This window comes from Telopea speciosissima, chromosome 7, assembly GCF_018873765.1.
Source record: "Telopea speciosissima isolate NSW1024214 ecotype Mountain lineage chromosome 7, Tspe_v1, whole genome shotgun sequence".
Taxonomy (NCBI): domain Eukaryota; kingdom Viridiplantae; phylum Streptophyta; class Magnoliopsida; order Proteales; family Proteaceae; genus Telopea; species Telopea speciosissima.
The window spans coordinates 10,072,307-10,093,916 of record NC_057922.1 but is presented as its reverse complement, the minus strand read 5'-3'; the positions used below and the strand labels follow the sequence as shown (position 1 = coordinate 10,093,916).

General features: G+C 39.6%; 2 protein-coding genes across 3 annotated transcripts; both read left to right on the top strand.

The window, feature by feature from the left end:
• The first annotated feature begins 1,142 nt into the window (after positions 1-1,142).
• Positions 1,143-11,957, top strand: LOC122668090 (F-box protein At5g39450-like). Of its 2 annotated transcripts, XM_043864648.1 has the most exons (3): positions 1,143-1,401; positions 1,596-3,582; positions 11,545-11,957. In XM_043864648.1, exons 2-3 carry the CDS (start codon positions 1,727-1,729, stop codon positions 11,546-11,548), a joined length of 1,860 nt encoding a protein of 619 aa, XP_043720583.1. In that variant the 5' UTR covers positions 1,143-1,401; positions 1,596-1,726; the 3' UTR covers positions 11,549-11,957. The 2 variants fall into 2 exon arrangements, with proteins under 2 accessions (XP_043720583.1, XP_043720582.1); XM_043864647.1 differs by having other exon boundaries at positions 1,143-3,582.
• A 2,915-nt stretch (positions 11,958-14,872) lies between these two features.
• LOC122670028 (farnesylcysteine lyase-like) lies at positions 14,873-20,403 on the top strand. The gene is made up of 5 exons (XM_043866968.1): positions 14,873-15,424; positions 15,539-15,712; positions 19,238-19,597; positions 19,704-19,879; positions 20,012-20,403. The coding sequence occupies exons 1-5, from the start codon at positions 14,900-14,902 to the stop codon at positions 20,277-20,279; spliced, it is 1,503 nt and encodes a 500-aa protein (XP_043722903.1). The 5' UTR covers positions 14,873-14,899; the 3' UTR covers positions 20,280-20,403.
• The last annotated feature ends 1,207 nt before the right edge of the window (positions 20,404-21,610 follow it).

Below are 21,610 nucleotides of genomic sequence, written 5' to 3'. Positions count from 1 at the left end.
GGCCTAAAATTGACACCCTTAAACTGGACAACTACCATGTGTTTTGGAATTTCTACACCTTAATCATGCACAACATGAGGATAGGTTCCCCCCGTACCACACATTTAGGATGGTTTACGTTGGAGTCTAGGCCATCCAAATCTACTCCTGATTTGGTAACATATTAAAAATCAATTGATACCTATCACATAATTAGGCTAAATTTGGAAATCATGTGTAATTGTATCATGTTATTTTATTTCTTAATAATATTTGTGGCAAGAGATCTTTATTTGGTCGCTTGATCTTTACACAAGCGTCTGGGCCAATAGATGAGCATGCCTAGGTATCTACCCAAGGGGCAGAGGCATCATCTCATGGTGCCCTATGAGAGGACATAGGAAACACCACCAAGTAGAGATCTTTTTCCAAATATTTGAGATTTTCTTTAATTATTTTTCTTGGAAAATTTGTTTTAGACTTGTGCTTGGGCTTGAACTTGGGTTTGGTCTTGGACTTGGGCTTGGGCTTTTCATTCACAAAATGGACTCAAGCACAGCCAGATTCTACTTTGGCGGATAGCTAAAGTAGTTTTATCGCTTTTTGTTCGCACTTCGTCTTCGACTGTAACAGACCCACTCCCCAGCAGCCCATTCCACGTGCTTCCTCAGTTGCTCTGAGCTATTCAGACAAAAGAAACCCCAGTCCACTAGTGGTCCTTTCAAAAAGTACAGAGTTGAACATGTGTTACATCTTGCTAAAGCTACGGGCCCACCACTGTAAAAGTCTATCACCAAAACTCATCAATATATGCAATCAATGGCTATTATCACCCCATCCTACAACTCTTAGGTGGGGTCCATCACTCCATCCGATAATCATTTGCCATGTGTCAATTAACCTTAATCCCTTAATTAGCGTTCTCTTGCCCTTAAACCAAAGATGGAATATGGTCAAGTCTTTGCACTACTGTTGGAGCTTTTGGCTTCAACTTAAAGTTCTGTCCAGTATTAGCTGGCCACTCTCTGGAGAGAGAGAGAGAGACAGAGAGAGAGGGGGGGGGGGGAAAACCCAAAAAAAATTATCTTAATGCTTGCTTTGCTTACTTTAATATTATATTTGTTTGTTCTACTAAAAAAGAAAAAAAAATTATATTTGTTTCTCTGCTTTTGGCCTTTTTCAGCAAAATAATCACTCCTTTCGTTTGAAACGAGGGAAAGGGAGGACTGATTGTCGTCAATATTGATTTAGGAACTACTTCTCGTTCCTGTTCATGCTCCGAGATTTTTTTTCTTCTATAATTTCTGTAGGTTTTTTATGATTATACCTTAATTTTAATTTCACTGTGATTTGTCCTTCTCTCTCTATCTGCCTCTGAGCCATGCAAGTTGTCTTGGGCACATGATTTGAAGAATCTGAAAGGTACCCATTTCATTGATGAAGAATCTGAAAAGTGCCCATTTCATCTCCAGGTGCCAATCTTCCAATTTTATTTTCATAAGGAGGGCTTGTTATTTTTAAGGCTTCTAGCATTTGCTATTGTTGTTGTTGTTGTCGTCGCTGTTGGTGGTGGGTAGTTTTATGCTGGTGTTGATGGGGTCATTTTGTTGGTTCAGGTAGTTGAATCTTGTTTCCGATTTAAAATTGGATTGACTGTGGAGAATTCTAGGGTTTGTGGAGATAGATAAGTTAGATTTGGATCTCAATTTTGTTGGGTATCTTTTGTACCCTTTAATCAATTCTTGTTATGTCGGCTGATCACTGTGGTTCTAGCTTACTTCTTGCTCTACCAGACGATGTCTTTGCCATCGTCTCCCGTTCCCTCTCTCCGAAGGACGTTTGCTACCTCAGCCTGTGTTGCAGGAGCCTTAATGCTTTGGCATCCTCTGAGAAGGTGTGGCTCTCCCAGTGTGAGATGGTTGGTGTTGTTACTGATCGGGATCTTGTAGAGTGGCGTAATGGTGTCTCCTCTTACAAGGCCCTCTGTAGGTTTCTTGTTAGTGTTCGGTCCTTAATTGGCATCTGGGTACACCAGAACCCAGAGCTTGGCAATGTAGTTTATGTGATGCCGGGTTTTATATCTGTTGTTGGGTGCCGAATCATCCCTCAAGAGCTTGGCCCTTTGGGGCTTGAAGATGGCCCTCTCTTGTGGGCACCAGTTTTTGAGATTATTGGTGATTTTGATGGCTCTACCGCATTCTTCTTACATGGTCGAGAGAAGGATACTGATTACTTCTATCCTGGTTTGCTCAAGCCGGTTGATAGGGCTAGCAATGTGCTCTTGCTTGAGGTAGAGCCACAGCGGCAGTTTTGTGGTGGGAAATTGTTGCATAGTAAGAGCTTTGTTCATTCTGATAGGGACCTATCAAGAAAGATTAGTAGGTCTGATAGTGGAATTTCCAAGTCGCAAAGAATAATTGGAACAACCAGGCCTATGGTACCCTTCAGTAGATTGGCTTTTGGGGACAGACGGAAACTGCTTGAGGTTGTTACCAACTTGGTTCGCTTAAAGGTCCCTGATTTGGCAAATGGGCCACTGTTTCCAGGCTTAAGGGAAGATGATGAAAACTTTCAGAAGGATATGGTGCTCTTGTCTGAGCGCCGTTTGGCGCTTATGCAGATGTACAAGCTTGGTGAGGGTCGCATTGATTGGGAGTCGGCTCCTGGACTTCCTTCAGATCGTACTCGGATGGAATTGAGCAAGATCAAGAAGAGTCTTGATCGTTCAGGTTCTTGGCAGGGTTCTGCTAATGGGGAGGAGGGCCACTCACAGAGTACAAAGAGGAGAACTGTAGCTGGGTATTTTAAGGATAGCCTGAAACAGATCCTTGGGAGGTCCATCTCGGTCAATGGTCGGGCAAGTTCAAGGAATTGTACTTCGAGCAGTGAAAACAAGTATGCACAACTTCATGAGTTCCTAAGGTCAGGTGACACGATTGGGCTGAGCCTAAATGCTTGTACTATGAAGTTATCTACTTATCGAGCCTGGCCAAACATGCACGACAACCGGTTTGCCCTATACAAGTTGCCTATGAGGATCCCAAAAGCTGGTGAAGAGTATGCAGGCCTGTGGGGTGGTACCTTTGGCTGGCCTCCTGGGAGGCCTACTGAAGACAAGCCTGGGAAAGCGCTATTCTTTCTTTTGCTTTCTTATGAAGAGCATGAGGGTCAACGACAACTCATTGCAACCAAAATATTAGAAGGCACCCATTATGTCCTTCATCCCAATGGCTCCGCAATGTTTATCGTAAAAGTTGACGAACCTTCACTGGATTCATTCCCATGGGATACTGATGGAGATTCTGTACCAGTGGAGGTAAAACATGCTTATAATGGGGAGGGTATTGCAAATGGCTATGGTTTCAGATATCCTGGTGCTAAGCCTGGTTCACTATTTGTGATTCAAAATGAACTCCTTGCATTCATTTGGAAGGAATCCAGAGCTGTCCTAACCTTGCAGAGGCTTGAACTACAAGAGCTCCTTAAGAAAGGTGAAAGGGTGCCTGCTTTGCCTCCTGTTGCTAACTTTTCATATTTGACAAAGTCTTACTCGAATGTGTTCGCGGGTTTCTCAAACACCTCATATTGCTTGTCTTCACCGAGGTGCGCCCCTTTTTATCCTCAGGATGATGGTTTATTTAGTATTTCTGTTCTTGATTTGTCTCCCTTATGTATTTAGATTCATGTGGATTAGGTAAACTTAATTTATTATTGTCTGCATGTAAACCTGCTCTGTGGAAGTTGAAGATTATGATTGCTTCAATGTTTTGTTTTATTTTTCCTCCAATATATAAGTTTGGGATTTTCATGTCTGCTCCATGCAAAACTTCTATTAGAGAAGACTTTTCTTCAATTTTTTTGGTGGAAGAAATGTTATTACTGAGACCACATTAGTTGAACTATTCTGTCTTATGGCCTAATGCAACCATCGTCCCAAACTATTCATGGTTGTTGAGTGAATTTCTTTAAATTATGTATGTACTGTTTTAGCTTGTCAGAATTTAGTATCCTTTTTTAGCTGCATATGGTTAATCCAGGTCAAATACATTGGAGTCATAATCTCTCTCTCTCTCCACTTAACCAAATAGGTGCTCCCAAAGGTCATTACAAAAAGTCTATAGAAGTCTATGTAATTGTTGAAGTGCATCGACACATTGTACTGATACATTTGAGGTTTCTAAATCAAGCTTAAAAGTTTGAAATAATGATTTCTGGAAATCAACTGGCTAGATATCTCTATTAATGTAAGACTAGAACTGGAATAGGTCTAATCCCAGGCAGGATCAAATAGAAAATTATATGAGGAAACCAAGAGAACAATGGGAACTCAAATTATATGAGGCAACCAAGAGAACAATGGGAATTCAAATTATTAGAGGAAACCAAGAGAACAATGGGAACTCAAATGAGGGAACGATTTTCTTGATTCAAGTAACTAATAAAAACCCACAAATTTGGATCTCTGGATCTAAGGAAGTTTACGACTTCCACATTGGTGGTTCCATCTATCTTGGATTAAGTTTGTTTTTAAAAAGGTACCATAATGCATGCATGTGCACATCCACATCCCAGTATGTACAAGAGTCAGTGCATTATAGAATTCGGATAAAATAAGGGTGAAAGTGGATGAATTGCACCAAGAATCAGAGAGAGAGGATGCAATTGCAGTCTTGGGTCTTCGAGGTACCCACAAATTCCTCGGCAGTTTTATATGAAGACAGAATACGAACTCCGTAAAGACTAATGCAAACAAAAAAGTTGTTCTTTATGGTGATGAGGCCTTGGTTGGGCAATATCATCTACAGCCTTCATTGTCTTCTTCTCATGCTTTTGGGTTGTTTCTGGGTCACTAAGCATTTTCTGCAATTGTCTTGTGCAGAATCTTTTGGGGTTTTTTTTCCCCCTTGTGCTTTCTTGAAGTTCAGTGATCAAATTCATGGTTGTGGACTTAGCTACAACAATAAAGTATATTCCTGCGGGAAGTTGTAGGACCTTGATGACATGATTGAGAATGTGAATGAGCTAATGTGGTTAAGCCAAAGACAACTTTCACTGCTTTCTTTAAAATCTGAGTGCTATGTTGAGGCTATGTTTGTTGTCCAAGAAATGGAAAGAAGAGAAAAGAAAAGGCCAAGGTGTTTTAATTGGCTTACATTCTTTTTTATATGGTTCAATAAAATGTTTTTGAGGAGACTATTCCAAAATATTGTCAGTCAATATGGATTCCCCAAGTATGGTTGTTGATGTAGATCACCTCCCTTGGAAGAAGAATTTTCGGATTAGTCAGTTTTTTGGGTCAAGTTGAACCTGCTGTTCAATAAGTTAGGTCCAAATTTAAATCCCCAACAGGTTATATAGTTCATGGGCTTATTACTTTTGAGTTTTCTATTGCAACGGACCCATTCTATAAGCCCAACTATTAAGAATTGAAGACCTATACAGGATTAAGTAGTTAATTTCTATTTTCTTAGTTTCTAAGGCGTATACGGGATCAAGTAGTTAATTTCTATTTTCTTAGTTTCTAATTCCATGTAATGAGTTAATTAGTGGTTAAGATAGATATTAAGTAAAATTTTCTAATCTTGTTAATTCTATTTTCCCTGTAATAGCTGTAGATCCTCTAGAAGGATTCCATACTAGTTTCTATTTTCCTTGTAATTAGCTAAGGATCCTTTCTAAAAGGATTCCTTTTAGTGTTTGCTAAGGATGCCTTTTTAGTTTTTATTCTTGTAATCAGTTCATTGGTTATTCTAAATAAAGAGCAAAGGGCACACTAGCCCATAGATTTGATGTTTGAGAAAACTATGATCTATGTGTGTGTATGCACTGTGGTGAATCAGTCACAGACCTTGTGGTGAAGCAGGTGGCAACCAAGGTGGTGAAGCCCAACCACTGGCTATAGGTGATGAAACCTATTAATGGAGACTGGTCTAACTTGATAATAAGTTTCAAAACCAGTCCAACATAACAGGATCTCAGCATCCAAAAGTGAACAGGTTTAAGTGAAACTTCAGTTGAATAAGAAATGATGTTCAATCATTCATTTGAAGGTTAGAAAGAAGAAAGGTATTGCATGGACAAAATAGAGTAAATAAGATAGAAAGAAGCAAGATATGACTTGAAGAGTCTCATCCCAAGCCTAGGCTAGTATCTCACCAACCCCCAGCCTCTCACCAGGAACAGAATCTAACTGCAGCTCTGTTTCTCACAGAAGAATTATATAAACTCGACTTCATTCAAATTCTTAGCCTTTTTTTTAAATGCTTACATGCAGCCCTTTTATAGAGTGGTTGGGAGAGTTCTAGACACATTGGGACTTTCTCCTAGACTTAATGGCCTTCACATTTTGGGACTTTCTCCAAGACTTAATGGCTTTTACAATTTCAAGGACTTACATTGAGACTCTTTTCAAGATATTTAATGACTTCACATTTTCGAGGTCTTTCACAACTAACAATGAACTAACCTATTGAGATCCCCAAGAACCTATTAACTTTAGAGGACTAGATGCAACTAACTAGTTAAATATGGGACACTTATCTTTCATATATGAGCTTTCAAAATAAGCCCATGATAGTAGAAAACACAAATTCCCAGCCCATGACCCATATAAGCAATTAGGCTATACTTATTTAACCCATTAGACTTGGATTTGGGCTTGTTCAGGTATGAATACTTGTGCTGGAACCTCTCTTGATCATAGTTGTCATGGCATCGCCATGGCGTCCTGGCGCTGGAGAGGGTTGCATGGCGACCTACGCCATGGCGACCCTCTTTGATTTCTTCTTCCTGTCTCTCTTTCCCTCTTCGATTTCTTCTTTCCCTCTTCAATTTCTTTCGATTTCTTCTTTCCCTCTTCGATTTCTTCTTCCTGTCTTCTTTCCCTCTTCGATTTCTTTCGATTTCTTCTTTCCCTCTTCGATTTCTTCTTCGATTTCTGAATTTTCTTCTTAAAACTTGAGAAACAATAGAGAAAAAATAAAACATGGCTTGAGTATACATCTATTAACACATTAAAAATAGAGAAAATAAAAAATAAAACATGGTCGACATGCTCGCCATGGCAACGCCATGGCGGGCGACATGTCGATATATCGACGTGACACCCCTCCACCGACTTGGATCGCCGTGACGCCGTGACAACTATGCTCTTGATCTACATTAGCTCTCACTGGCATGAAAAAAACTCATCTGCGAGTTTTGTAGTGACGATGGGGTATCAACATGTGAGTAGTAGCTTTTACCAGTCCCAAACAAACTCTGGTGATGTAGGGACTTTAGGAATAGTCTCAACCCTAGGAGCTTTCTCTTTAAAGTAGTAAGGTGGAATCATGAATTCAATAAATTCTATAACAGTAAGAACACCGTCTTGAGTCATCAAAACTTCATGTGGAGTTGTTCTCAACAACTATCTCGACTTCCCCTGTTTGAGCCTTGTTTGCTTTGTTCTCTTCAACGTAGACTTCCACATTAGAATCATCTATCTGTAGATCTTCCGTCTTAGAATCATCAAGCACTGCCTCTTTGTCATTGTTCTCCTTCAACTCCATCTTCACTTTGTGAGTGTTATCTTGGCATCATTGCTGTGTTCTTGATCAAAATAGGATCACACATGCTCCTCAAAAGTGGGCTGCAGAGGAGTGTTTAAATGTTTGATGATCTGATAGGTGTTATTGGATGTCGATTGGACTGTCTGTCCATCAGTTTGAGGAGATATGAAATCACTTCATTGTTCCACCATGTTCATATTATCAGTCAACTGTTTCTGCATGTCGATCACTTGTGCAATGGACTTGGAAGTCTAATTTGAGGTATCTCACCTTCAAATGAATGATTGAACTGAACAACATCAAAACTTACTTGGTATTTGCATGGACAGAATAGAGCAAATAAAATTGAAGAATAAAGATATGACTTGAAGAGTCTCACCTCAAGCCTAGGCTAGTATCTCAACCACAACCCCCCCCCCCCCCAGCCTCTCACCAGGAACAGAATCTCACTGCTGCTCTGTTTCTCACAGAAGAATTGTATAACTCAATTTCATTCAAATTCTTAATTTTTTTTTAAATGCTAACATGCAGCCCTTTTATAGAGTGATTGGCAGAGTTCTAGACACATTGGGACTTTCTCCTAGACTTTTTTTTGAATGAATAAAAAATTATATTAAAGAAAACACTAAGAAACTATCTCTTTCTCCCAAAAAAAGGAGAGAAATCCACAAAAGAGCTAACAGACAAGCCCATAGCCAAAACAAGCTAAAGGGGGAACACCCAGAGAGAAGCTAAAGGACCAAACAACCCCAAATAACCAAACACGAGATTAAGAGTTGACCTTCTTCCCATTAGGATTATAGAGTGGAATAGGAGGAACACCCATGTTCCGCTATGATTGATTGGAGCGATGGAAAGATTCGCCTAATCAATAATGCCAAAAACACTGCCATCTGCTTTAAGATCTTCCTGAGTATTGTTGACTAGGTCAGACTGTAGGTCACCCACAGGAGAGTCAAAGCCCAAAACAACACCCTCAGAACCTGTGTTTCATTCATTATCAAAAAAAGAGTTATGAGTCAGACTGACAACATCCCTATCATCGAAAATTTCAGAAGCAGAGATCACTAAAGACTTAATGGCCTTTACATTTCCAAGGACCTACATTGAGACTCTTTTCAAGATATTTAATGACTTTATATTTTCAAGGTCTTTCACAACTAAGAGTGGACTACTTATTTAACCCATTAGACTTGGTTTTGGGCTTGTTTCCGGCATGAAGACTTGTGCTGGAACCTCTCTTGATCTACATCACCTATTGGTCATATCTTCTTCTCTTCTTCCTATTCTCTTTTATGTTTTCTCTGTCGTTCACTGTTCCAGCGATATTCCTGCAGCTATAATTTTCATCGTGTCCATATCTAGGTTGTCTCTAATATTTTCCTTTGTTTTTATTTAATTCCTAACACTGTTACTTAAGTTCTCTTTAGGTTTTGTTGGCTTTTTTCCAGCACTGTTTTTTTTTTAATCTTTTTTCCTGTAACTCATTGTTGGACAGCAACATAATCTAAACTTCAGTCAACAGATTCTGAGAATTTGACCCTTAACTTGGATTGAAATTGAACAATGTTACTCTCCTCCCATCTTACTCCATTCGATCAAAACAGAATGCTCATCAGATAGTAGATTATATCAATTTTCTCTACTTGCTATTTTGCTGATTTCTGTACTTTTTATTTTGTCCATACAAGTTTCTGTCCATCTGACCGTTAACTCTCTTTGATATTTTTACCACTTAATCTGTTGGGGGTACGATGTCTTGTATTCCGTCCCTTGGTTTGTGGGTTGATTCCGAAGAGCCATTAAGAGGACTATATGGGCATTTCGGTAAAATTCCTGTATAGCGATGGTTCTTTTTCTGTAACACAATCTGTGAGAGGTGTGAGGACAAGCGTCTGTAACCCTATTCTCCATTGATACTGAAACAAATCTCATCTCACCATGGACATAGACAATCTTGCCGAACCACGTAAATCCTTGTGTTCGTTTGTGTGATTGTTGTTTGCGATTCCCATTCTTTTCTGCATCGTTTTAGGATTCGTTTTCAACATTGATCACCCCCATAGGTCCTCTAGGATATATTAATTTCGTCTACATTGAGTTCATCACTTCATCATTTGCAAGTAGAGAAAATTACTTGGACACCCCCTAGACTATGGCCTAATTACTTATTCTCCCCAACTTTTCAAACAATTACTTGGACACCCCCTGCAGTTTACCATTTCTTTCAAGTAGGTCCTATCCGTCAGTTTAGTGATGATGTCATAGGTTAAATTTTTTGTAATGCCTAAACTACCCTTAAGGTTTAGTGAAGTGACAGATTTACCCCCTTCTTCCCTGCAACAACAAAAAAAAAAAACCGGCAGCCATGGCTGTTGTTTCAAAAACCATTAGGACATCCTCAACGATGGACAGGATCGTCGTTGACGGTGAACAGGGCCATGATCGTGATGGCATCACAGCTTGCACCATATGATCAGGTGAAGGAGATGATACCTGGGAATGGTGTGATGAAAGATGGGCTTGGAACCCATGTGACTGCGAGCTTTGCTGCTGGGTTTGTGGCTGCGGTAGCGTCGAATCCGGTGGATGTGATTAAGACAAGGGTGATGAATATGAAGGTGGAGGCAAGGGCTGAGCCGCCCTATTCCCGGGCCAAGGATTGTGCTCTGAAGACAGTGAGGGTTGAGGTTCCAATGGCTCTGTATAAGGGTTTTTTTCCTACGATATCAAGGCAAGGCCCCTTTACTGTGGTTCTGTTCGTGACGCTTGAGCAGGTTCGGAAGCTGCTCAAAGATTTCTGAGTTCTTTCAGATAGATGATGACGAAGAGCATTTCTCATTATTGAGATGAAAATGGAAAATTAGTAAAATGATTCAATTTTCTTTGGGGGTTTTAACTTTTAAGATCCCTGAAGTCTGAGAATCAGGAACTAGGAAGTGGAAACTACTGTAATCATCTCATCACCTAGCATTTCTTTTATCTCTAATTATTTTTTGAATTGATATATGGTATTCAAAAATCTGAATGAATCTAGTAGTTTGTGTTTAGAGATTACCCATGCTTGCTATGATGATGGAGATTGGAGGCTAGGTTAAGAAAATCAAAGTTGATGTTTGCTCAAATCAACCCTAATCCAATCAAGCAAAAAGAGAAAAACGGGGTTTTGGGGTTGTAGCATGTGCTGGGCACTTGGATTTGTGGGATTTGCTGTTCTCAGGGAAATTGCGCGTGGGGTCCATCATTTCCAAGGACGTTTTATAATTCTGGACTTTTTGGAGTGGGGCCCGTTATTTTAGGTTCCCCATTTTGATGGTGGTGGACATGAAATGCGGCGAGGTCTGTGGGAGAGGAAACAAATTAAACAGGTGGTGGGCACCGGCGGTGGTGAGGTTGTGAATGGGGACACCTGGTTTGGGCGTTACAGTACGAGGTCTGTTCAAGTAATTGTTTGAATAGTCGTGTTGCAGATGCAATGCAGTAGGGGGTAGGGCGGTGGGGTTGCAGGAGGAAGAAGGAGGAGGAGGAGGAGAAGGGGGGTAAATCTGTCAATTTTACTGTTTTCTATTGAATAGGTGATAAGGGTAAAATGGACATTTCCAATTAAACACTAACAGCGGACTAACACCGTCAGGTTTCAGGGGGTGTCAAGTAATTGTTTGAAACGTTGGTGATAGTAAGCAAAATGGCCATAGTCTAGGGGGTGTCCTAGTACTTTTCTTTTTGCAAGTACTGTTCAGTCTAAGTTTCTGCTGTGTTTTAGGGTCACTGCAATTCTGTTTTCTGTAGGTTTGTTAGTGTTGTTTTGTTTCAGCCTAGCATACATCATCCATTGTCATTATTGATCACAACTCTTCCCATTGAGATTGATCCTAAAATGGGCATCAACTGACAATGAAATGTCTGCTTCTGCTACACTGTTTCAAGTTTGGTTTGTAGACTATCTGGTGTCCTTTTGTAATATGAAGTAATTGAATGATCATTTGATGATTAATCCCCTTGTTTTACATGACAGGTAATATCATTTTTCGGATTGTTTGGGTTTGGAATCCAGTATCGGGTAGAGTCTTTGGTGCATGATCATGTCCTGTCTGTTTACCATTGGAATTGTGTGAATGGAAGCTCTGCCGCAGCAGTTCAGAGGCACAAACGTGATTCATCCTGCAATCAATTTATTGCTCGCAACAATATGTCACTTATCAATGACAAAGTACTTCAGTACAGTCATGATATTGGGAAAGTGTTCCTGGGTTACTCCTATTTTAGTTAGTATATGGTGAGGTAATCTTGTGTATATTTGATGTGAGATCATGGCTAAGAGATTTAGGGTGATGATACATATGAAAATAAACATCAGATATTTGTATCCCACATGGCTGGGATCAATTAATGCTTGATATAATAAAGGTCCTTAATTTATTTTTACTGTTGCATTTGGTGGTGAATCCAAGATGCTGTCATGTTTCAGTTGTGTTTGATATTCAACTTGTTATGCTTGGGAGTCATCTGAAACTTCATCTGTATTTCTTGTTTCTGCTGTGGGACTTGGGGTTCTCACCCTAGCAACTTTTGAAGAATTTCTGTCAATACCTTCCCTCTGCAACTGAGAGAGATGGAGGAGGGAGGAAGAAGCAACAAAACCCAAATGTAAGGATATGGTGAAGGGGCAGGTCAAATCTGAGACCTACCTTGCAGTCTTGCACTGCCCTTATTGCTTTGGGTTGGTATTACTCTTACATGGGTGGAATTGGAATTGAATTTGCAGAGCAAAATAGGATTCTTCAAGCCTTAAAGGGGAATTTCCTTCAATTTTGACTTCCACCCCCCTCCCCCCCGCCAAAAAAAAAAAGAGAGTTTCTTATTCATGTTTTCAAACTAAGTTGCTTCTTGTCTAGCTTGTAAGCCCAGTCCTAGGACCAAAATGTGATCCGTGTCTCATGTAAAAAGGATTGGACTCCCCAAGTCACCAACCTATGTTGCTATGTTCCAAGAGAGGAGGTTGTTTGTGGTCCGATGATATGTTACAATCTGACCTCCAGCTTTAAGCATTTCATTTTCATTTTTCTGCTGTCAGATTGTCCAAACAAACATTTAGGACTTGGAAATGTTTAGTGATGATCAAAACATGGAAGAGTTTGGCATGAGCAAGTCAGGAGCGATCCATCGAGTTTGAGTTGAGATCCTATACATGAGGAAATCGGCTAGCATTACTCTTACATTCTAAGTAAGGCTCTATTTTATAGGTTTTGATAAAGAAAAATGCAAAATTTCATACAAATGAAGGAGAAATATTTTGGTGAATTGCTATACATAGAATTGGAAAACGGTTTCTATTTTACATTTTAGGATGTTTTTTTTTCCAGAGGCTTCATTTGGTTGCTAGGGAAATTAAAATCTAAAAGGAAATTTCTTTGATCATTACTCCACACATTTGTATAACTTAAATTTCTAATCATATTTAGCAATGGTACTTTTTAGATGTAAATTTTTATTTTACTTTTCAAATCCTAGGGTTGAAGTAAAATAAAGTGAAATCTATTCCATTCCCTATAATTTCCCTTGCACCTACGCAAGTGAAATCATAGTTGGAAAACCAAGTTTTGACTCAGTCACCCTAATTGAGTAAAAAAAAACATGAAACCTGATCAAGAGTCATGAAGACTCGTCTAAATTTAAGAAATGACTAGTCCAGGTCCGATTTTATCTAATTTTTATTGACTTAGTAATTTGCCCGAGTCATGTAAAACTCAGTGAATCTTTTTTTTAATACTATTCATAGACCATAAGTTTGGTCTACAACTAAACAAAACCCCAGAATTTTTATTTGTTGTCTTAGAATATTTATTTGTTGTCTTCAATACTAGTCCATTTTTTTCTTTTCACCTGTGAAGCAACTTTAGCCTGTCCTTCTTCACTCGAGAAGAAGAAGATGAAAGGCATTCATAAAATAAGAAAAAAAATGATTTACCTTGACCAGGTTTGAGTCGCCCTACTCTTCAAGTTTTGAAAGGTACGAGTCGAGTCGAAAAACATGGTTTTCCAATTATGTGTGAAATTATAGTATTAACACTCATTTGGAAAAAAAAATCGCAATTATTTTTGGACACTCTTTAGAGGTGTCCACAAAAAAATTCGTTGTTTAATACTTAAATGCAATGTGAGTCCAAGTGGAGTAGTGGACAAGTGATTTCCTCAGAAAATGATTGTTTAATACATTAATGCTTGGTATATTTATATGGAGAGTGTTATGTGGTACTGAACTGCTCTCCAGGGAGCCCAGCATGCCCAGGAAGTGTTTAGCCGTTTGGGCTGTGCTGCATGCATCCTTAGGCGTGTGCCGAGATGTGTACGACACAGCCCAACCTTTGGATGCCCCCTGAGCACTCCCTGGGCGCTGAGCTCCCTGAAGAGGAGCCGGGTCCGTGTCATGTGATGGTGTTAGTACCAAGGATAAGGTAGGTTACCTTCCTTACGGTTGATCCTCTGTATTGCCTGTGTTCAAAAGAAGTCACTCATTAGCATTTATTCCTCTCGTGTAGTTTCATTGGTAAGAGAATCTTTGATGTTGGGTGATTTAGGTTTAAGGACTAAGACACTTTCCCTCCTATATGATGGTTGAATCTCTACTTTCTCCTTCCTTAACTAAAGGTAAGAAACAATGCCTTCTCTCTATTTAATTTAGCTATCACCTTGTCTTTTATTTGGCTTCTTCAAAATGAAATTTTATTCAAAAATGTTCAGCTTAACCCTTTTTCATCTTGTGCAATTAATTTATAAGTGGTCTCAAGAGATGAATCTGCTATGTTCTATTGATGTCTCTATTCATCCAATCCTAAGTCTTGTTTTGTCTTGTGAAGATTACCATCGATTATCACAAGGGGATGACCATATTCTTATATGTGATGGTAGCTATGAGCTTTCTACAGGCACAATAGGATAGGATGGGCATTGGTTCTTATGGATTGCTCCCAATTTATTGTGCTTTCAATGTTTGTAAGGGCACCACATGCATCAGAGATTCGGGGATTGTTTCAAGGGCTTCAATGAGCTAAGCAGCAAGGATGGACAACCCCCTTTGACGTTTTGAGTGGCTCATTCAAGCACAGCGGAAGGATGGCCATGGGAGATCTCTACGGGTAGTGTAATCTCTGCACGTGGGTCAACAGAAATGTGTGCGGAAGCATCAACAGGATGGACATTTTCACATTTCATGGGGACAACACGGTCATTTCACCCCCTAAAAAATGATTAAGATGCGACGCAAAAACGAAGCCTTAAAGGGAAGTTTGGAAAATTAAGAGAAGCAGAGAGGGTTAAGACTTGGGAGTTAGGAGTGGAGAGTTGAGAGTTGAGAGTTGAGAGTTGAGAAAATGGTGTCAGCTCTTATTATCTGTCTACTCTTGATGTTTTCTGTTCCATTTTCGTCTGCCCAAACCGTAGCTGCCCCTGAACCTTCTCCCTCCACTAATTTATGCATAATAGGAAGTGGCATCGCCGGATCATCGGTCGCCCATTTCCTCCGCCGCTATTCTGCCGATCCTTTGCTTCCCACAATCAATGGTATTCGAATATTTGAACGTCACCGCATCGTCGGAGGGAGGATGGCTACAGTTTCTATTGGTGGTGACACCTTGGAAGCTGGAGCATCCAAACTTCATCCCAAGAACTACCACGCCTTGAATTTCACCAAATCCCTCAATCTGCTCATCGAGGATCCCTCGTCCGATTCATCAGACTCCTCTTTCGGCATTTGGGATGGTACCCAGTTCGTATTTAAGACCCTTCCTACAAATTCCAAGTCCCCTCAATACAACAAGATTGTCTCGATCGTCAATTCACTCCTCATCTTCTTCAGATACGGATTTTCGCTTTACAAAATGCAGAGTTTTGTTGATGTGTGCTCTCTCTCTCTCTCTCTCTCTCTGTGGCTTTCCATCTTTGTGTGTTTATTATATGCTTATTGAAGTTCCCTCCCCCCCCCCCCCCCTCTTTTCCTCTTTTTATTGCAGAATACCGTGGGTTCTTTCTTAAAGTACTACACGGATCAAACTTCGAGACCTGTTTTTGAGACTGTGGATGAGATGCTTAAATGGTCGGGTTTGTATGGGCTCACTCGTCGGACTTTGCAAGAGGAGTTAGTTGATGCTGGACTCTCTCCACGACTTATATCTGAGCTTGTCACTGTATGTTTCTTCAATTTCCTCACTTTGTGTTTATGATTCATTTTTTTGTTACGTATAGTGTTTTATTGTTTGTGATGCTCTGAATACTAGTGTACCACGTGATGCCAAATCCTGTGCCACCCATGATTGTAATTTCAGAGTTTGAGCATGCCTTTAGATTTTCAGCAGATTTGGCATTCAGAGCATGGACTCATAACAGAAATTCATTTATCAATGTCTCTCTTCGTGATGCTGCTCACAAAAATGTGCAATTAAAACCTGTTTCCTCTCTGTGACATAATTGTCTAGGAACTATGTTAAGGATGGGTTGTATATCTTGTGTCACCTAATCAAAACATCAAATGTCTGGGATCTTTCCAACAATTTCGGCTTTTTTCATAAGCTTATAACCCTTCTCTCTAGTTTGAACAATGTGTGTTATGCTAGTGGATTGACTTCTCGAGCCTTTGGCATTTCAATTTGGATTCTGTATATTTTCTTAATGTTTGGAGTCACATATCTAAGTTTGAATCAAAAGATATTATATTGGTTGGTTTTCTTTTTCCGTGTGTAAATAAATGGGCCACTCTTGATGTTACTTGCATAAAGTGAAAGCATACGGAATGTTGAAACTAATGTGCTTAATCGTTGTACTTATTTCTTCCATCTAGATTCTAACAGAAAAATTCAATGCAAACAATAAAAGGCAAATGCTACGGAATGTGAAAAGTGTTGCTTAGATAAAGAGCAAGTCTAGTAAGAAGAAGGTTTTGAATTTTGAAGCTGGGTAGCTACTTGAAGAGAAAATGCTTGCCACTCGGTTATTTCTTGCACAGGAGGGCTAAAGTATTGAGGATCTATGATGGAGAGGACAATATATTTTGAAGATTCTTTTTTGATGGGTTATTTTGAAGATGTTATATTTGATAAAGTTTCTGCTCACTATGTGCAGCCCATGTTCGTTTTATCTTCAAGAAAATCTTATGAGATAAAATAAAGGAGATACTGTTTTAAAACTTCAAGTTTAATTTCACCAAAATATGATAGCTCTGACTCTTTTTGTCCATGAATGTACCGTGGACATTAAAAGGTCTTGAGAAGAGACTGCAGATCCTAGGTATTTCCAAAGGATTAGGCATTCTAATGTAGTCTTTGAGAAAGATAGGGATAACGAAAGCTTTGGGACCTGATGATAGCCCAATTAAGGTTTGTAATGTACGAGAGATAGCTGAAAATCCTGCACATTAAGTTATGTAACGTTGGTGCTGAGAAAAGGCATGATGGATGAAGGAAATAGCATCACAGGGTCTATCCACAAGAAACGAGTTAGATATTCACAATTGCACCAACTATTAAGCGATTAATCTTATAGACCATTCTATGTTTGGATGGAGTAATTGAGATCAGGTTAAGATCTGAAATTAGAGTTCAAGGGATCAGTTTGGGTTTATGGTTTATGCCAAGGGAATCAACAACTGAGGCAAGAGTGTCATGCTAGATGAGCTGCCAGATGCCCTTTACAAAATCCTTCCCATTATATGTGGCTTCAACCGAAATGTTGGCACAATTATACAGAACCTGTGAGTGGACGGAGCTGAACATGGTATTATGAAACTACAGTCTTCCATCAAGGACAGAAGAAATTTCTTGTTTCTTTATTTTTTTTCTTTTATGTAACATTAGTTACTTTTTCACTATAGTAATAAAACTTTATTCCTGAAGGAATGGTGCATCTCATGTGTATTTTAATGATCTTAGATTAGTTTTCTAAGCAAATCTTTTGTTTAAATTCCCTGTAGTAGATCTCTATGTCCATGCTGACACATCTTGAAATGAAAATAACTTGAGGTTGCATTCACATGAGAAGTGAGCATATCTGGCTGAGATTGTGTCAAATCTGAGTTTTGGGCTATGTTTTGGACATGTTCTCAAGGGCTGTTCCCACAATGTGGCTGTGGGAGGTCCTAGATGCACTAAGGTCAAGACATTGAGTGTCATGCAACCCTTTTGTATAAAAAAAAAGGAAGAAAATTTTAGGATCTTTACTTTTCAAACTTATCCTTCTACAAATGCTACGTACCCTTTCCATTAATAACATAGATTTACCAAGCAATGCCTTAGCCATGGGGGTGATTGGCCTAATTCCCATGCTGCTGTATATATTTTGGGGCAACTGGTCATATCCCATCTGACTGGATGATTATTGAAGCTTATTCCAAAGGAAATCATGCTCAATATTCCTTCTGTTTTCTTTTTTATCTTTTCTACAAAATCCATAATCACCACAAAGAAAAAAGGATAAGATCTAAGGCTAGCAAGGGTTGCTCTTGAGGGTCATCTTAACATCCCCTGCTGGCGGAAAAATATCAATCTTCCAAGAGGCTATACTTTTTCTCAAACTGCTTCATAGTCGGAGTCCAAATTGAGGGCCTCTTATAACTTGGCCCTAATTGTATGAAGAGTTCCCAAGTGACACTAGACGCAAGTGGCCACCATGCAAATGTCAACCATTACTCTATCAGAATTACTCCAGAGACCAGAGTCACCAGACATTGGTCCTAAGCATCTCAACAGAAAACTCGAGTAACTTGGTTTAAGAGATCAATCAAGGTCTCTTGTTGAGGACATGAACCTGTTGAGAGTGGACGTGGATCTCTTCAGAGAGGAACTTTTGAACCAGTTAATCATCTCAATAAAATAGCGGAGGCGTCTGTGAGGTGCAGGAACATCAAGCTGTGTTCATGTGGCTTCTATGGGACTAGCTCACAACATCATGGATATAAGGCTTTGGTGGTACATCCATTAAGTTTTAGTGAATGTACTTTTGTTTTAGGTGACATCATTGGCATACATTTTAGACCATCCTTTGTCTTTCATTGTGGACCATCGTCGGGATGGTCTGGGGTGATCCTGTCAGTGTCACTCTGTGGGCTGATGAAGATGTGGAAGCCCCATGTAGGACTGCTAGGAACTGAGAGGCCATTAGGCCTAATATTAGGGTTGAAATTCTGTATGAACTTGATGGAGAGTCAATCAATGTGTAATTGGGAATTTTATCTTTGCCAGTCTCTTGTGTCAATCAGATCAACTTTGGCTGCATCATGGGAATTACCTGCTTTATCTCCCTGATCACAACTGATTGGATTGTATATGATAACTCCACCTGAATTTGTTTACTTTGAAGGCTATGAAGTTTCATTTATTTCATCGTATTTGAACTTAAAACCGCTAGTCAAAGTCAAATCTTCTATAAAATATTAACCGATGAACCTCCACAACTTACAAATTCGAAGCTTCAAACCGAACCTTGCAATGTAATTCCTGTCTATATCCAATCAAATTAAAGGTTCTGTCTGTGAAACATGAGGAGCTTGAATGTATGTAGCTTATCAAAACTTAGATCTGGAGCCATAACTTTGTGTGTTGTTTCTGTTATGAAGATTTTCCATAGGTTGATAATGGAGCTTCTTAAGTAGCTGCTTACACATCCCACTTTATGTCAAAATCTGACGACCTCCTACTTTGCATGTGGGATTTCATTTGCAGGTGATTACAAGAGTTAACTATGGTCAAAGTGTTGCAATTAGTGGACTTGCTGGGGCAGTTTCCCTGGCAGGATCTGATGCAGGGTTATGGTCAGTTGGAGGAGGAAATTGGCAAATTGCTGCTGGGCTGATAAATAGTTCAGACGTTACATTGCACCTCAATGAAGAGATTGGATCTATTACACATCTTGGGGACTATTATGAGCTTAACTCCACTAAAGGAATTAGTTATGCTTGTGAAGTCACTGTAGTTGCTACACCATTGGATGAGCTGAATATACAGTTTCATCCTCCTATTTTGATTCCTGAGAGGAAGTTACAGCACACGCATGCCACCTTTGTGAGGGGCCTCTTAAACCCTGTGGGTATTCTCACTGTCGTTCATTTTAATTCCCTTTTTGAGATTCTGTACTTCTATTTTCTTCACGTCTCTTATTGTTGCTTTCTCGATTCATGTCTATGTCAAGGCATACTTTGGCCTACATTCTGTATCAGAAATTCCAGAACTTGTGGGCACAATTGAGGCTCCTGATCTCCCTTTCTCCAGCATCTCTATCCTCAAGAAGTACACTGAAGAGGACATGTCACACAAGATATTTTCACGAATGCCATTGACAGATGCATTGCTTGACCAAATATTCAGGTAATGTTTCCCACCACTGTCAAAATACTGGGAAGCATTGAGAACTGGCCCTCAGACCACACCTCTTACTCATAATATAAACAACCTCAAAATTTCTTGGGTGCTAACTGTTGTTTATGCTTTCACTGGCAGTGTGAGGAAGGACACAGTCCGGATAGATTGGGGTGCATACCCTCATTTCACAGCCCCAGAGGTGTTTGCACCATTTGTCTTGGATGGCTTGCATTTGTACTATATTAATGCCTTCGAGAATGCTGCAAGCACCATGGAGACCAGTGCTGTTGCTGCAGAGAATGTTGCCCGGCTCATTCTGTCGAGGCTCTCTGATCAGACAACTTCAAGATCAACCAATCTTAAGAGCTTTGCCTCTGGTGGAGAGGATCTGCATTTTGAGGTCTGAGTTGATTGCCAAATATGGGAGTATTAGGTTTTTCTGGGTTCTGGAAAATTAAGATAACTTGCTGAACTGGTGGCTCCCAATGTGTAAATTTGTATTTGTAACATATATCTGAAGATCATAAAAACTGACTATATCCACAATTCTTCTGAATCAGTTTTTAGCACAACAAAACTGAACCCCCCCCCCCCCCCCCCCCCTCCCCCCCACTTTTATTCATCAGTGTTGAGCAAATATTTCCAAGTTTAAACCTAGTCAATATGACTCTACTAGTGACAGAAGAACACCATGTGATCAGAGATGACAGCTGAGGTAGATTTCTGGTTACAGCTTCAGCTAAAAAGCTCTAATTTGTGAGAATCACACACTTTTGACATTGACCTGTTCAGTTGGATCCATCGATTGTTTTATTCTGTGCTCTCCAATGGAAAACAATGTTGCCAGTCTGCATCTAAAAAGGGTGCGCCTAGTGCATGAGGTTTCTGCCACTGTGGGGTCTAAGGAGGGTCATAATGTACGTAGCCTTATCCTGTTTTCACAAAGAGACTCTTTTTAGACTCGAAAACGTGACCACTTGATCACAATGAAGCAACCTTTATTGTTGCACCAAGGCCCGCCTTCATTGCCAGTATGGCAGTATGCATCTAATTTCCTTAATTAATGGCCCTAATGCGGTTTCAACCATAAACTGTCAAAGAGAATGGCCCTACGACACATTTTAGAGGCTAGGTATCACTGATTCACTGTATTGGCCACAGCTAGTAGATTGTCAATCCAAGAAATCAGCTTAATTACATGGTTGGTTTTCTTACGATCTGATATATGCGTTAATTTTTTGTGAAGGGTGAATCTTCAATCCGGACCCTATAGAGAGCTAATTCGATTAGCCATTTGTCAAACTTAAGGCCCCATCTTCATTATATGCCATATTTTCCACTGTAATGTTTCTGGGATTGGCATGTTTATCCATGTAGCTTGGCACACGAGAAAGAGGTGGCAGCTGCATTACCATGGTGGCTGGAGGTTGAAAGAGCATGGATCATCATTGGCAGCTCTGGTAACAATGTTGGTTCTTTTTCTTCTCCTTCATAGTTCATACCAGAGAACTTTGTACTTGCACCCTTCATAGCTTAAAATTGCATTTTCAACCAAGGTCCTAAGCTTTAAATCTCCATATGGAGAAATTGGATTAACGCATTTGTGCTGACTCATTGATTATGACATGGCCAACACACAAAAATTGTCTAATTGGGAGAAATTTTGATGATAAAATCTGAAAGTATTATTTATGTATATAGTGATGTATATTTAATGTAATGACTTAATATATATTT

What these genes read in the sequence shown, in the direction of transcription:
- LOC122668090 (XM_043864648.1), top strand. Translation starts at nt 1,727, where the DNA reads ATGTCGGCTGATCACTGTGGTTCTAGCTTACTTCTTGCTCTACCAGAC.
- LOC122670028 (XM_043866968.1), top strand. Translation starts at nt 14,900, where the DNA reads ATGGTGTCAGCTCTTATTATCTGTCTACTCTTGATGTTTTCTGTTCCA. An exon ending in AAATGCAGAGTTTTGTTGAT is followed by an intron (nt 15,425 to 15,538) that starts GTGTGCTCTCTC and finishes TTTTTATTGCAG; the next exon opens with AATACCGTGGGTTCTTTCTT. An exon ending in TGAGGGGCCTCTTAAACCCT is followed by an intron (nt 19,598 to 19,703) that starts GTGGGTATTCTC and finishes GTCTATGTCAAG; the next exon opens with GCATACTTTGGCCTACATTC.